This window comes from Vulpes vulpes, chromosome 7 (genome assembly GCF_048418805.1).
Source record: "Vulpes vulpes isolate BD-2025 chromosome 7, VulVul3, whole genome shotgun sequence".
In the NCBI taxonomy this organism is placed as follows: domain Eukaryota; kingdom Metazoa; phylum Chordata; class Mammalia; order Carnivora; family Canidae; genus Vulpes; species Vulpes vulpes.
In genome coordinates this window covers 37,698,451-37,715,975 of record NC_132786.1, presented here as the reverse complement: position 1 = coordinate 37,715,975, position 17,525 = coordinate 37,698,451, and the positions used below count along the sequence as shown (strand labels likewise).

General features: G+C 34.2%; 1 protein-coding gene across 2 annotated transcripts in view; it reads right to left on the bottom strand.

The window, feature by feature from the left end:
• Window positions 1-687: 687 nt before the first annotated feature.
• PURG (purine rich element binding protein G) overlaps window positions 688-17,525 on the bottom strand; it is a 37,754-nt gene continuing 20,916 nt past the window's right edge. The window contains exon 3 of one of the 2 annotated variants that reach the window (XM_072763555.1): window positions 688-1,615. In XM_072763555.1, coding sequence (XP_072619656.1) covers window positions 1,601-1,615 — 15 coding nt within the window. In that variant the 3' untranslated portion in view covers window positions 688-1,600. The remainder of the gene's footprint in view (window positions 1,616-17,525) is intronic. The other variant, XM_072763554.1, reaches the window with a different exon arrangement.

Here is a 17,525-nt window from a genome sequence, read left to right as displayed (position 1 = left end):
CAAAATACCAAGATCAGAATGCAAATTTGCAGAATGCAAATTTGCAAATTTGCCTTAATATTGACTTTAGCTTGGGACAAAGAGACCTCTGCCCTCACGAGGATAGCAGCTTCACTTGTCCTAATGCTGTAAATCTTACAGTGAATGTTAAAATTAAAAATTCAATAAGACCATGCATGATTTATCTAGTATGTCTTTCTGGTGTATATGGTATCAGTTTGTCCTGGAAAGTTCCAATTTTATTTTTTGTCCATGTTTTCATACAGGTGAAGTGGGAACTTTGACTTTAAACATCAGCATATAGGAATGGTGTTTTTAATGTCATCTGAGCAAGTAACAAAGGTTCTGAAGGCATACTTGTTTCCATGCAAATGTCATCTCATGGTTCAAGTAGATAAAAAAATGTTATTAATAAAATACTGAAATAGACAAAGGCACTGTAATGGCAGATGTTTGGTTTTCTCAACATACTCATTTCCCTGTCTAGTAGGTCTAGCCAGTTTTTGTAGATTCAACATAAACTTGATTATAGAAGCTAGGCCAAATGGATTTAAATTCCCAAAGATACCACAAATTTGGGGGCACCAATGAAATAACAAAATAAACACATGGTAAAAATCAACTTTTGTTTGATAAGAGGGCCCAGTAGAGCTAATCTGCTTTCTGAAAAATAATTAAGAATCCAAATTAATCACACATATAAACCAGTTTATTAGATTGTCAGTGATACTTTGAGACAAATTCAAGTTATTTCATTTTACTTTATATAAACAGAGGAAGGGAGGAAAAGTTTGAAACTTCAAGCTTTGTTCAGCATGTGTGCAGTTAGCATCCACAAAAGCACCATTGGATATGGAATAATTAGCACCACAGAATTTTCGGACCTAACTGTTAACATGCATCACTGGAAAACTTGGAACATAAAAACTGAAGTAGTACGTGGTATGGCCTATTATAAACAATACAAGGCAATTAATGATTTGTTTTCATACAGTACAATACAATCACCAATCAATGAGAACCTTTAGTACAATACAGGACAAAAAAACACTTTGTACCCTGTTAACACTAAAACAGTTACAGATTTAAAAACATGTTTCTTGTGAGAGGCAGTGGGTTGAAACTATCCCTCCTCCTCTTTTTAAATTGAGTTATATAGTTACATGATCTCTTAAGAAAGTATTTTCAAATCTATGTCTCTCTACCTCAGTGCTGACAAATGGTTTTTTGAAAACGCAAAGGCTTGATGCGAATTAAAACAAAACAAAATAAAAAAAAAACCCAAAAAACCAAAAACAAAACCCCAAACCCGGTAAGAGTCAAGAAGTACTCCAGTGTGGTGGAAGATACTCCACTTAAGATCAGTTTGAAAATGATGCCAATGCTGTTGACACTTGTCTTCCCTTCGGTGGAGGAATGTCAAGTACAGAAGCCTTGCATTCACGATGAACTTCGGTTCATTTCTTTCACACAATGCCTTTATTCTGAAGTGTAACATAAGAGACTTATTCCTTATTCCTCAACTGTGTTTGGAGTGTCCTAGGGCTGTTCCTTATGCTGGATTTGACAACAGTGAAAAGGGTTGATAGTCTCTCTGGATTTAGGGCAATTTGAGCTAAAGAAAAAATATTAATTTAAATTTAGCATATATGCAATTTTAAAGGGAGTTTCACTATTTTCACAGTACAAACCCATAATAAATATCATTGAAAACCTTTCTGTTAGAAAGCATGTAACAAACCCTCAATTTTAAGTTGTGTGTAGACCAATTTTGGCATGTTAGAAGATACTGTATAAGAAATGTGCAATAAGAATGGATAGATACAGGTATATTCAGATCTCAATGCATTGATGCCAAGGAAAATATATTTTTACTCACCAAGAGAAGAATATACCTTGAAGCATCTATGCAGACACATGAATCAATCATGTATCTGCCCAACTTCTAATTCTGGAATAGTGATAACAGGGTCATTTAAGAAAAAGTACTCAATTACAGTATGGCAGCAATTTTATGTTGTATATATTTAACAGCAAAACATTTTTGAAAATAGAATCATTATTATACGGTAAGTTTACAATTCACCATTTCTATACTTGTAATACATGCGCTTATTTGTTTTCCCAGTTTTAAAAAAAATCCCACTAGGACCAACATCTTTCAGAACAACAATCTAACATTAAACAAAACCTCCTAAGGAAAATATTTAGCATCACAGAGATTTGAGAAAAGTCTGTTACTCAGGATCACAAAATACTCAATAGATCTACATTTAAGATTGTTCATGCCATGACATTAACACACCTTTGGGTTAATATATCTTATTTAAAAAAGATAGCAAGATACAAACCAAAGAACTGACATGGAATTTTTTTTTTAGTTTCTCGTTGATAAGAGTAAACTGCTAATAAACTTGACTCCTGTCGATACTATGTAATGTTAACTGCGTCTATGAAGCAGCACTTACATTTAGTAAAACATTTAAAACTAGTGATAGAAAAATGGCCACCACAGAGAAAGAATTAAAGATTAGTGAAATTATAGACCAATATTTTCTTCTTAAGTGAACTGCCCCCAAATAAAAAAGAAAACAAAGTTTGTCTGCTGTGAAATATTCTTCTGTTAAAAAATATTCTTGGATAAAAGTTAGTTTATGTTTTATAAATGTCAGAAAGATGTAATGTTGAACTTCAGAAAAAATTTAACTTCTGAAAAAAAATTATCCTATGCCTTTTTTTTTCTGAATCAAATCTCTTGTATAAATCAACTATTGATTTTCTGAAGAGGGCACAGCTATACACAGCAGCACATCCACATTACTGATTTAAATTTGATAATTTACCAGGCCGGGCTGACTTGAACATAGAAGAAACAAAATTGACTTCTTAATGTTTTAGAGTTACGGTAAAAAAGACTCAACTAAAGAAAACTGAGTTATGACAGGCTGGCCTAACACTTTCGATTGCCCTTGTATTTGAACAACATTTCAACACAAGGTAGTACCAATTAAAAATAAAATTTCAAAAATAAAGGCTGTCTAAAAATTGTTCAATGAAAAAGTCTTCAAATTTTACACTTTAACCTCAAATAATTATAGACTAACTTAGACTAATGGTTTTGCTGTTATAACACACACTTTTGTTACTCTAGAGTTTTATTTCTGAATTGTTCATTGGTTCTATCATGTAACACAATTTTCTATTAAGTTAAAATAGTTTGAATTATTCTATTATATTATAAGAAGCTTTAGAAAAACACATAAATAGGATAAATTTATAAAAGGATAAAGAATATTTTATGGGATTTTAGACAAATTCTATACAGACAAATAGCTAGTTCAAGGTAATAAAGTGCCTTCATTTCTAGGTAATTAATTTTTCACTAAAATATTTTAAGGCTTTATAAGAAACTTAACATTATCATAAGTGTGATAGTATATAGGGTTATGCTATTAATTAGCATCTTTCATAGGTCTTGTTTCATTTAATCTTTTAATCCACATTAGGTACTTGGAATAATCAGCAGCTTAAAATTATAAATTTGAATTGTAAATTCTGAATTCAATTTATAAGGAAAAAGAAAGATGTATAATTTCCTAATGCTGTGATTTGTACATAAGACTCACATGCAGCTTGTGAACAATCTAGTTTATGTCATAATATACAACAGCCAATGCCTCTCAAAAAATTCAACAGAATATTATTTCATGGCAAACAGGGCCATCATTTCATTCATTCATTCATTCATATATTCTGTTGTCTCTATGTTTAAATGATTGTACAGCCTTAAGTGAAAAAGGCCAGAGAAAATCTAAGATAAATTCTTCAAATACAGGCACAATGAGTATTTTTTTATTGCAATAGCTTATGCATAATCTGTACTGATGCCAACATCCAATGTTAAAGCATTTATATTTGTTTTCAGTTTGCTTCTACCACCCATGGGTGTATCCCAGTAAAATACTGGAAACCTACCAGAAGTGTATACAATAGCTATAATCATACAGAATTTTATTTCTTCTTGTCATTTCTCTTTGGAATATATGAGGGTATTTTAAGTAATGCTGTGTAGTTAGTTATGTTGGCAGTCCCAGATTTTAAGATAAATTATGACTATATGGACATCAACTTATTAAACTGGTTATAACCAATAAAAACTAATTAAAATGTTCCAGTATTCGTTTTCAGGAGTTTAGCTATTTTTATCAGAAGATTACTAAGGTCAGGCATCAGATTAAATGTCCATGATACCTAACGTGCTTATCTAACTATCACTGGATTAATTTAAAATGTTCCTTAAATTAAGGGCCTTTGAAGTTAGGATGGAGGAGGAAACTTAAAACTCATTGCAAAGAATGGTTTAAATTAAAGGTTCCATATAATTATAGAAACAGGAACTAGTGGTAGGAAAAAGTGCCAGTCTTAAAATTGGGTTTGGTTTTCAATCTAAAGCTTAGTAAGAGTAATTCTTGGCATTAAAAAAAAAATAATAAAATGGCATAAACCTTTATAATTGCACATTCCTTTTCCAAAGTGCCATAAGTTACCAAAAAATCTTTTTAAATGTATATGATGCTACTTTTCAAAATCTAAGTACACATAAAGTTTTACCTTTTTCATAGTAGTATGGTACAGTTTCACAAACTTATCACAAATATAACCAGGAAGATGAGTTATAACTTTCTAAAAACAGTTATAGTGTGGTTTTAAAAAATAACTGTTAGAACCTTTGTCATTATGAGGATTCAAACTGAAGGGTAGCCAAAGCATTCCCATAATATCCGAAAACATCATGAGAATTTATTTAGGCAAATTTTAGTACTACTCTGCCATGCAATGCACAGAACATCATAGCTTTTTTTTTTTTATTTTTAAATACTGGTTTAGTTATCTTGTTTTAATCTGATTACATGTTATACTTACTCTTTAATCACTGAAATGACAATATATGGAATAACTGAGTTTTGAAAACAGTATTAAGCACTGAGGTTACTAGCCTTAATTGCTCATTCTTATTAAGCATGGCAAAAAAGTCTGAGGCATGGATTATTAATTTTCATGCTTCTATCTCTTTATTCTAAGTGGAAATGTATAGAGATAATACAATAAAGACAAAAGGACATTAGAGACCAAAGCACTAATATATGGAACAAATAAAATAATAAACAACTGCATGGAAATTCTTCATACCATTAAATTTGTTAAATCAGGGCAAGACAGTAAAAAATAAGATCTCTCCACCAGATAATAATTATAGGAATATATTTCTTAAAAAGTAAGTGGCATGCATGAGGTTAAATTTTTAATATTTTTATTGTTTGAATGTGAAGTTAAACTACAGAGATATGTCATTATAAACTGAGACCAAAAAATTATATTGTTCAGGAAAAAACAGAATGTAAGATCATGATTCTCAGTGACAGGCCACCTGCTTTCTGTTATGCCACAGGCTAAACGTTGTGGTGTAGTGCCTCATTTAATGCAAGTGAAAATTCTGGCAAAAACATAAAAATGCAAATAATAAAATTAAGGTTAGTTCATAGTCAAAGAACATTGAATGAGTATCAAAAAAGAACCCCTTATTTTCCCTACAGTTTGAAATTTTCAATCTTCAGTATAAGAATGTGACCATATAAAAGCATGCGAAAGAAATGCCCAATTCAATAAATTCTTCATCTTCTGAGGATGTAGAATGGGATGTAAATTGGTATCCTAGTCCTCTGAGAGAATTAACAAACTTTAAAAACATAAGTAAGATCAGAAAGAATCGGGCATGATAAATCACTGATAACAACTCCGCTAAACCCAATATACTGATAGATTAGTCACAGAAAGGTTAAGTATTCATTCTGTGTAATTTAACGAATCTTCTTATAGTTTCCGAATATGAAAATATAATTGATTGTTGGTGGATAAGTCTTGGGTAGTGGCAGTGCTTAAAAACTGTTCAAGAAATACTTCAAATAAACACTGAAATGCAGAAGATCCTTATTAGAAGCTGTAGGCATGTGGAAACTTGATACTAGATGTGATATTCCAACTATTTTTAGTTCCTGTATTACTCAAAGTAATATAAGATTGCATAATCTCTCTTGCCGATACACACAGATATTTTCTCATCTTTGCAAAACCTAGCCAATTGCATTTACCTAAGTTAGCTTTTCCTTCCTTTTAGCAATCCTATAGTGATGACATAAATACTGGACATATCTATAAGAACCATTTCTACCACGTAATTTAATCTTGTTTTCTATTATTTAGCTCTTTTATAGCACTTTTCATTTCCAAAATGCCACACAACTAATTGTAATAGTTATTTCTCATTCTATGGGGTGGGCAAAGTTAGTAAATGGCTTGTGTGGTGGAACTATAAGAATAGTTTTCAGGGATCCTATATATCTTCTCTGTTCTGTAGGCAGTTTTATCCAGCATTGCCCTCTGCTATGTATTTACACCACATGCTCCTTGAGGCCAAAGACTGGATCTTGTCTGCTGTATACCCAGACCTATTAGAATGTTTAGCTCACACTGTATTCTAAACAAATATCTGCTGATTTAATGAATGAGAAATAGGATTGAGAAAATAAAACAAAAATCTTAACATACTGCTCCTCACCCTCAACTTCCAAGTGAAAAGCTGTGCTTACCCACTCTTGCTTCTCTAATAACATAAGTGGTATTACTCTTCTTACATAGTAGGGTTGTATTACTCACTCTTAAATCTGGATGGCAAAAACTATTTGATATGTGTCCTCTAGAGTACCAGTGACTCAATTATTACTACAACTCCTCCTAAAACTGTGCATTATTCACCTTTCCTTTGGCCAAGCATTTAAATTAAAAAGTTATGTTTCTGCACACAATAGATTATTCTTAAGCTAATTCAGGCATAAAGAATCAAGAAAATCCTCACAGCTGTAACCATTAGTATGAATACAGAGAATATCAGAAAGGACGGAAAAGACAAACATGTACAGCAAAAGGAATTGGGGACTAGAGGTCCTTTAATTTTCTGGAAATTAGTGCAGGAAAGCTAAGATCCTTGAGAAGGTAGTGATTTTAGTGAACTAGGTTAATGTCAAGTTTAAGCTAGATGATATTGAAAGTCTTTTCCAGCTCCAAAATTCTATGTTGTGCTGACTGGTTCCTCTTCTGATAAGATGAGAATCTACACTGTATTCAAAGGATATTTTATTTTTTAAAAAAGGGATAGTGAAACTTGAAAAGTTTGATGTTTTTGAACTCCTAAACAACTGTGAATATTAAGTTTTTTTTTAAAAAACCACCATTACTCCGTTTTTTGCAACGATAATGTAAAACCTTTTAAATCTCAATAAACATACTTGAATTATGTTAATGTAGTGTAGATATTACTTTGCTGACAATAATTCATATTATCAGCAAAATTAGGAATGAGTTTTCTCCTACTCCTGCTACTTTACATGAACATATCCCCTAAAGAAGTCTTAAGTACAATCACGATCCAATTTTCAACTTCAAAGAGAGGAGGTAAGATTATTTCTTATAAAAATTAGAGTTATTGTTTTTAAATCACAGCAGTGGAAAATAAGGCTATGATATTAAGTTTGAATCTCTAAATTACTTCATGTGTTTATAAAAACATGACTATGAATTTGAACATTTTGACTGAGAAGCAACAACAAAAAATACTAATTCCAAAATTAGGAAGCCATGTCTGATTTTTATTTCTCTTTTCTTTTTGATAAGCCAGGCTATGGGTTTATTGATCTTATTCTTTTTTTTAAAAAAAGATTTTATTTATTTATTCATGAGAGAGAGAGATAGAGAGAGAGAGAGAGAGAGAGAGAGAGAGAGAGAGGCAGAGACACAGACAGAGGGAGAAGCAGGTTCCATGCAGGGAGCCTGATGTGGGACTCAATCCCAGGACTCCAGGATCATGTCCTGGGCTGAAGGCAGGCACTAAACCGCTGAGCCACCCAGGGATCCCCAGATCTTATTAATTCTTTCAAAGTACCAGCTCCTAGTTTTGCTGATCGGTTCTACTGTTTTTTCTTTTTTTGATTTCTATATCATTGATTTCTGCTCTAATCTTTATTATTGCTCCTCTCCTGCTGGATTTAAGGTTTATTTGCTGTTCTTTTTCCAGCTCCTTTAGGTATAAGGTTAGATTGTGTACTTGAGACTTTCTTAAGAGTTTCTTGAGAAAAATCTAATTTTTATTAGCCAGAACCCTAAATATGTGGGAGGAGGAAAGATGATTTACTATCAGCTTTAATTTCTGCTAAGCTAGGGCTTCTCAAAACCCTTCAAGCAGAGTGTACTCCTTGGGAAATCAGATTTATAATTCTTTATTTCACAACTGAAGACCTCTTTACCCTTCTAACATTAAATTGATATCATTACTCATACTCAAATGGGAAGAAGGGCCATATTCTCATTTTTCCACAGGGCAACAAACATTATTGGCAGTTAATTAAAATTAATTACTACAACTAAAATGACGATGAACTGCTGAGAGAATTCATGCATACTGCTCAAAAGTAGTTAATCATCTTTACAGTTGGAACATAGATTCTTGAGGCATGGTATGATAGCACTGCAAGTCCTCCATATAGGTTAAATTATACTAATGAGATTTTCTTGAAGATTCAGATGTAACTGCCTTTTTTTTATGTGAACTATGACTTATGAGTAGATGTAAGCCAAATTCTACACTAAAGCAGCTTGTGTTAAAGGGAAGTATCATTTCAACATTTTTTGGAATTATCAGAATGAAATATGAATGTGGTAAAATAATTTAGAAGAGAAAAATAAGTATGAGAGGGGAGAAGGAAGGTGTATTTAACAGAACGTAGAAAGAAATGAGAAAATCAGTGATTGAGAGGGATTCACAGAATGGGGTAATCTGAAACTTTATTAATACTTTCTCAGTAATCTGGCAAAACTTATTCAAGTGCCTTTTTTCACAGGACTGATATAAACACTATTGTACTTTATGGTTATTTATCTCCTTGCTGAATAGTTGTATAAGCACTGAAAATGACATGATAACATTCCATCAAGTTAGGAAAGTGCTTGCTGTGTGTGCTTTTGGGTGTGTGAGTTAATGTCCTGGGATCTCTTTGTGGTTCTGCAGCTTCTTATTTAAGAATCTTAAAGATGGAGATAGTATGCATTGGGATGGACTAGCAGAGGGCCAGCTCAGTCTTCAGTTTTATGTAGTTATGTTAAAATTCAGACTCCTTTTCAACAGCCGGTACACTTGGGTGACTCAGTGGTTAAGCGTCTGCCTTTGGCTCAGGGCATGATCCCAGGGTCCTGGGATTGAGCCCTGCATCAGGATTCCCGCAGGGAGGCTGCTTCTCCCTCTGCCTATGTCTCTGTCTCTCTCTCTCTCTGTGTCTCATGAATAAATAAATAAAATCTTAAAAAAGAAAAAGAAAAAGACAACAGCAGGCAGTAACAATTCACCCTTTAGATCTGTTGGTAACTTGAGTCCCTAAGGTCACAGTGAAATTTTCACTTAAATTTATTTCTGCTCCCAAATGCCAATGAATTTGCTTAAAATGGCAATTTTAAGATAAATTGAATGAGAACTTTCAAAAACAAACAAACAAACAAACAAACACCAAACAAACCAAAAATGCAATCTGGATGTTGGTTTTATTGTATCTACTCTCGTTTGTATAAATTATGGATGAAAGTGAGTTTGTAATAATAAAACTGAGCTTATAAAAAAAAATAAAACTGAGCTCATAAGGTCTATGTTATACAATTTTAACAGAGCATAAAAGCTACCACGCCATCACCATATTGATGAACAACGAAAATATTCATTCTAGCACGTATTCATTATGGTCATATCATAAGAAGTATCTCCTCACCTGAAAAAATTTTCATATTTGCTTTCTGAGGTCAAAGAGGAAATACAAAGGGAAGGAACCAATACAGTTCCAGCTTTGTTGTTAATAGAGTTTCCTAGAACAGTACTTCTTGATGCATACAGCAATAATTAAGGTGGGAGAGTCATGAGAATGTTAGGAGTACTGTCATTTAATATTAATATTAGAGGATTTTTTGTCTCCTTCATCCTTACTGTAGTTCCACTGCCCTGACTTTAATAACACTCATATGTCAATAATAACACTCAGTGAAGATCTAATGATTTCTTGCCTGTTTTTTTAAAAGTATTATCTGCAATAGAAAGAAACTATTATGAACTCATCAACATGGATAATCTCAAAAATATTAGGTTGAGTGAAAGAAGCCAAATGCCAAAAATACATGTTCATTTATGTCCAATTCCACAATAGATGACTAGATAGATGACTGATTTCTATGATAGTCATAGAAATCAGATCAGTGATTGCTTTTGGAAGCCGGGACTGGGGAAAAAGTGGGGTGTTGACTGGAAGAGGATGCACAGAAATTTTCTGGAGTGAGAAAAATGTTCTCTATCTTGACATCCACCAAAACTGACTGAATGATATATTAAGATTGGAGCATTTTACTGTATGTAAATTATACTTTAATATAAAATGTGAAAAAGCATTGCCACTAAACACAATATTCTTGCTAAAGCATTAGAGTTGGGTGTCATTTTTCTTTTCATTTCAAAAATTCTGCCTTCAAGAGCACCTGGGTAGGTCAGTGGTTGAGGGTCTGCCTTTGGCTCAAGGCATCACCCAGGGTTCTGGGATCGAGTCCCACATTGGGTTCCCTGGGGGAGCCTGCTTCTCCCTCTGCCTATGTCTTTGCTTCTCTGTGTGACTCTCATGAATAAATAATCTTTAAAAAACAAAACACAAAAATGAAACACCTTCTGCCTTCACACTGTCCCATAAAGAGCAACATATTCTAGAATGGGATCCATAACTAATATTCTACAGAGAACATGGATTTTATATCAGCGCACTGAACTAAACAGGTTTTTTTTATTGCTGGAGAAAATTCTTTTATGGACCACACTATATGTAACAGCTCTAAGAAAGGATATAAGACTTCTTACATTTAAAAAATACCCAGGACAGAAAAGGGTTTTTAAGTTTTAAGTTTTATCATTGTGAAAATACTAATTTATAAAGGCATAAAAAAGTCAATGAAACACTTGGCTCAAATGATGCTTAAAGGTGATCATGGCAATATGGCCTTCACTCTTTTTTTGTTTCCCCAAGGATGAGTGAACACTGGTGGAGCAGTAGTATACCACTGATCTCTAAAGGAGACAGAAGAACTAAACATTTAGGTGGGAAGGAAACAAGATTTTACTTATGCTACTTTGGTGCATAGTCAAGTGTATATATTTAATATCAGTTTTTAAAACCATTTTGAATGCCAGTGTTTGGAGCATAATTTATGATTACCTTGCCACTTCAAACCTAAGGGACCACGTGTTCACCAACTTTAAGGAGGTTATAATCAGAATTGAAATAACCACAGAATTCCCAATTTCCTACAGAAATAACCTTATTACACCATCTGACAGTTCTAAAAATAAATAAGTGAAAAAATTCTATTAGTTCTGAGAAGAAAGTAGTAATACCTTGAATAGAATTTATCTACAAGTAATACCAAATATTCATGGGCAAAATTAAAACTACAATCAAAAGTCGGATAATTATTTATCCAATTTATTTCTTTTTTAATTCCAATTCAAGCCCAACAAGTGTTTATGTTGTCTTAAATCTACATGTCATACAGGGACATCTAAAATAAATAATTTTACTACTCATCATGATCTCCACCTGAGATGAAACAGAAAAAAAGTGAAAAAGCAACCAATTTCCCCAGAATAATAGCTGGCCTTTGAGAAGAACTCAGTATTTGTTGAATAAATGAATGGATGGTTTCCTTTCCCTCGATGACCATTTCTTACCTCATATAGTGAGGCTGCTCACTGCACATTAAAAATTCGGTATGATTGAAAAGGCAAAGTATAGACATTTACTTAGTAAAAGAAAGCAATGCTCTGAAACCCCTAAATCATGGGTCATTATTGCTGCTACAGCTTTTGTTGACATAAAAATCACATAAATATAAATCAACACAATTGTGAAATCACAACAAATTGAAAGAAGATAACTTAGATTTTTACTGTAAAATTTTCCTTTACAAAACTCAATTGGGGGGGGGGGCCTGGGTGTCTCAGTTGGCCACCAAAGTATCTGTCTTCCCTTTAGGTCATGATCCTGGGGTCCTGGGATCAAGGCCTGTGTTGGGCTCCCTCCTCAGTGGGGAGTGTGTTTCTCTCTCTGCCTCTGCTCTTCCCCCTGTTGGTGCTCTCTCTCTCTCTCATATAAATAAATAAAATCTTAAAAAAAAAGAAAACTAAATAACTCAATTAGGGGCACCTATGCTGTTCAGTGGGTTGAACATCTGACTCTTGATTTTTGCTCAGGTCACCATATCGGCGTTGTGAGATGGAGCCTGGGGTTGGGCTCCACATTCAGCAAGGACTCTGCTTGTTCTTCTCCCTCTACCCCTTCCCTCCTCCATCTCAAATAAATAAAAAAAATCTTTTTAAAAACCCAACCCAATTAACACTAAAGGACATTGTTGGCTTCTCTAGAGTGAATAAAAATTTTCATAATTCAGTCAAAAAGGACCCCCAACCATAATCTTGCAATGTTTTCAACTTTAAAATAAACAAGTGTGAAAGCAGTTCCAGCTGACAGAATAAAACAAATATTCTGAATAAAGCCCACCTACTATCTTCCACTGATTATCAAGCAAAGTAATAGAGAAGTCCACATTGAGTAGTGGAAAGATCACTTCCTGAATCCTAGGTCAAGTTCTGAAATGACTGGTTAGACGATTATGAACAAGCCACATGCTATCTTTAATATTTTTCCTATCTGTTATAAAATAAGGGTGTTAACATGACTCCAAAGACTTCCTCAGGCAAAAAAATGTAAAGTTGATTGCAGATTTAGACAAGAAAACCTTATGTTGTCAGGTCACTAAGTAAACAGCTGAATGTAATCCCCATATCATGCAAATTGTCTTTTTAAAAAAATTTATTTATTCATGAGAGACACACAGAGAGGCAGAGACAGCTAGAGCGAGAAGCAGGCTCCATGAAGGGAGCCCAATGTGGAACTCGATCCCCGGACTCCAGGATCACATCCTGGGCCAAAGGCAGGCGCTAAACTGCTGAGCCACCCAGGAGTCCCGTCTTTTTAAAAAGGAAACAAGGCAGTTCTGATTCTCTCCAGCAATACAATTATGCTTTGACATTTCCCTGTCTGTGGATATTCATTTTCTTAATGGTGTCTTTTGATAAGCAGAAAATATTAGTTTTGATGAATGTGTAATTTTTAATGAAGTGTCTAATTTTTAATTTTTTTAAAATAATACTTAGTGCTTTCTGTTTCCTGTCCAAGAAATTTTTGCATACATAGTTGTATGCTTTTATATTTGACTGACAACAGCTTCAAGAGATTATAACTAGCCCAACTCCCTGGCTACTGCTGTACATGAGAGTTCTTGTGGCAAAAGGAGGCTCCCCTTCCAATTTTGCCTAATTTTGTTATACTTTCTGGGGAATTGTCCGTGTTATGGGTTGGGAAAAATTAATAATGATGCTATTAGTATTTACTAAGTGCTTTTTATGTGATAGAAATTTTGCTAACAGTTTATCTTATTAAACTTATCTTATTACATTTAATTTTTTAAAAGAGAATCCTGGTTGACTATACTTTCTGTGAGGGGAAGAAATCTTATCTGTTTTCTTATTGAAGAAGATCCACTGGACCAAGATAATTGTCCCAGAACAGAGTAATTAATAAGTATAAACTGAATGCTGATTGAATAAATTTTCATAATAACCCTATAAAGTTATATAATTTACCCACAATTCACAATAGTAACAGAATTGGACTTGAACCCACAACTGGTTGGCACCAAAGTCTGTGTTCTTTATAATTCTGTACTAAGCCCATTAAGATTGCCTGATAACTCTAGAGGAACCCAGAACCTAAAGATACAGCTGAAATCACAGCTATTACTTAAGAGGGGGGAGGGAATGTTTTAAAGTTATTGTTGTTTTATTCCTCTCATAGCAAAAAGCAAACGTGGAACTTCTACTAAGCTCCTTAAAAAAAAAAAAAAGATTTATTTATGAGAGAGAGAGAGAGAGAGAGAGAGAGACTGAGAGCATACAAGTAGGGATAGGGGTAGAAGGAATCTCAAGCAGGCCCCATGCTGAGTTCAGAGCCCAACACGGAGCTCGATCCCACAGCCCAGGACATCATGACTGAAGTCAAAGCCAAGAGCCAGTTGGTCACTCAACTGACTGAGTCATCCAAATACCCTTCCTTTTTTTTTTTTTTTAAAGTAGGCTCCATACCCAGCATGGAGTCCATTGTGGGGCTTGAACTCACAACCCTGAGATCAAGACCTGAGCTGAGATCAGGAGTCAGAGGCTTAACTGACTGAGCCACCCTGGTGTCTCTAAGCTCCCTCTTGATAATCTTAGCCACACTGATCTTTTTATATTTGTAACTATGTGATAATTTGTGCAGGCTGAGCCAGTATGAAACTTTTATGGCCATGGATCTATAGGAACAGAAATATTCAATCTGCACGTAAAATTTAGAGCTCAGCTTGCTAACTCCTCAGTGATGCTGCAAAGCCATGGTTAACTGGGAATGCTAGGAGTAAGGTTACTTATTTAATGGAATTTCTAGTCAACAGATCTAACTACAATACTTTTAATCCTACTGAAATTGAATGCTATTGAATATTGAATGAACATGCTTTAGAAAGAACAATTAAATATTGTATGAATGAGAATACTTCCAATGCTCTAGAATCTTCATTGTTAACAATTATAATCAGTGCAGGGACACCAAACAATACCAACAACGAAACAAAACTACAATCACCATGTAATGATGTAAACGAAGAATATATAGGTTATTGAGTTAATTTCATATGAACTTAGAACATTCCTTTCAAATTGGTTTTGAAAAAATCCGCTTCCAACTTATTATGTGGTCATTTATGTCTCGTTCATAAAGAGTTTGGGAAAAAAACCTCTCTAGTTGTTTTTTAATTATTAACCAAACTGGCTGTGAAAATGAAGTATTTTTATTTCTTAAATTCTCTAAATAACACTTTTTGAAGGCTATACTGCAATGCAGATGCCATGACAAGACCTGTGAGGACAGGACAGCAAGGGTTGTGTGTATCCTAGTCATTAGGATTAAGTTCTGGTAGGTTCACTAAGGTGGGAGCTCAGGAAATAGACTAAAGAATAGAGATGGCCAAAGACTCAATAACTAGAGGAAAAAGGGCTGAATCTAGGCAAATGTTTGTGTATAGTGATTACCAAAATAATGATTTGGTATGTCTTCTGCCAGGGCCAAAACCCACAGTAGACTGAGTGCAGAACTGAGCCCAAAGATGTGATAAAAATAGGAAAATGCCTAGCATGCATTTTAAAAAATTATTTAAATTGGCTATAAAAATGTGTTTAACTCACAGACCTATAACAAGTAATTCTGAAATTTATATGGAACCACAAAAGACTGAATAGCCAAAGTGATTTTGAGAAAGAAGAACAAAGCTAGAGGTATTAGAATCCCAGATTTCAAGATATACTACAAAGCTTCAGTAATCAAAACAGTATGGCACTAGCACAGAGACACAGATCAATGGGACAGAATAGAGAGCTCAGAAATAAACCCATGCTTTTATGGTCAATTAACCTACAACAAAGGAGAAAGAAAATACAATGAGGAAAAGACAGTCTCTTCAATAAATGGTGTTGGGAAAACTGGACAGATACACACAAAAGAATTAAGCTTTCTTACACCATGTACAAAATACATGGATTACAACATGGATTACAGACTTACCTGTAAGACCTGAAATCATGAAAAACTAGAAGAAAGCACATGCAACTTGCTTTGACTTTAGCCTAAGCAACATTTTTTAGATGCATCTTCTTCTTTTTTATTTTTAATTTTATCTATTTATTCATGAGAGACACAGAGAAAGAGAGAGGCAGAGACACAGGCTGAGGGAGATGCAGGCTCCATGCAGGGAGCCTGACATGGGACTCCATCCTGGGTCTCCAGGACCACACCCTGGGCTGAAGGCAGCGCTAAACCGCTGAGCCACCCGGGCTGCCCGATGCATCTTCTTTTGCCAAGGACGACAAAAGCAAAGATAAATACTTTGAACTCATCAAACTAAAAAACTTTTGCAGTGAAGAAAACCACCAACAAAATAAAAAGATATGCATACTTGCAAATGATATGTTTGTTAAGGAGTTGATATCCAGAATATTTAAAGAACTCATACAACCCAATAATAACAATAACAAAAAGAAATGATCTGATTAAAAAACAGGCAGAGAACCTGAACACTTTTCCAAACAAGACATACAAATGACAGAGACAACATGGATGGATCTGGAGGGCTACTATGGTAAGGGAGGTAAGTCATTAAAAGACAAATACCATACAATTTCATTTATATGTGGAATCTAAAAAACAAATGAACAAACAAAACAAAACAGAAACAGACTCATAGATACAGAGACAAACTGGGGTTGCCAGAGGTAAGGAGGGCAGGCTGATGGGCGAAAAATGTGAAAGGAATTAAGAAATAGAAACTTACAGTTATAAAATAATACATTATGGGGATATGATGTACAGTATAGGGAATATGGTCAATAGTATTGTAATAACTTTGTATAGTGACAGATGGTAACTAGACCTATTGTAGTGATCATTTTGTATGTATAAAAATACTGAATCACTCTCTTGTACACCTGAAATTAATATAATATTGTTATGTCCATTACAATTTTTTTTTAAATTTTTTATTTATTTATGATAGTCACAGAGAGATAGAGAGAGGCAGAGACACAGGCAGAGGGAGAAGCAGGCTCCATGCGCAGGGAGCCCGACGTGGGACTCGATCCCGGGTCTCCAGGATCACGCCCTGGGCCAAAGGCAGGCGCCAAACCGCTGCGCCACCCAGGGATCCCTCAATTATAATTTTTAAAAAATTTTTTTATCTATAAAAACTTAATACTTAATTTTACCAAATTTTGAGTTCAAGTTTGCCATTTAAAATTTCTATAACATATTATAAAGGCTGCAATGAGCAGTGGGTTTCTTACAAACCCTGGTATTTTATTAGATTGCTAAGTGATCTACTGAAAAATCACTTAACCTGCCTGGGCCTGTTTCTTCATCTGTTTAGTAAGGTTAGCAATAATGAACAAAACTAATCTTAATCAGTATTTTTATCAGAATGAAATGAGATACAATATGTGAAGGAACTTTGAAAAGTATTGAAATTATATGTAAATTATTATAATTGAAATTCCATATTCTTTTTACACTTGTTTAGAAATTCCAGTTATGGAAAAACTTTCAAGACACGGGATCCCTGGGTGGCGCAGCGGTTTGGCGCCTGCCTTTGGCTCAGGGCGCGATCCTGGAGACCCGGGATCGAGTCCCACATCGGGCTCCCGGTGCATGGAGCCTGCTTCTCCCTCTGCCTATGTCTCTGCCTCTCTCTCTCTT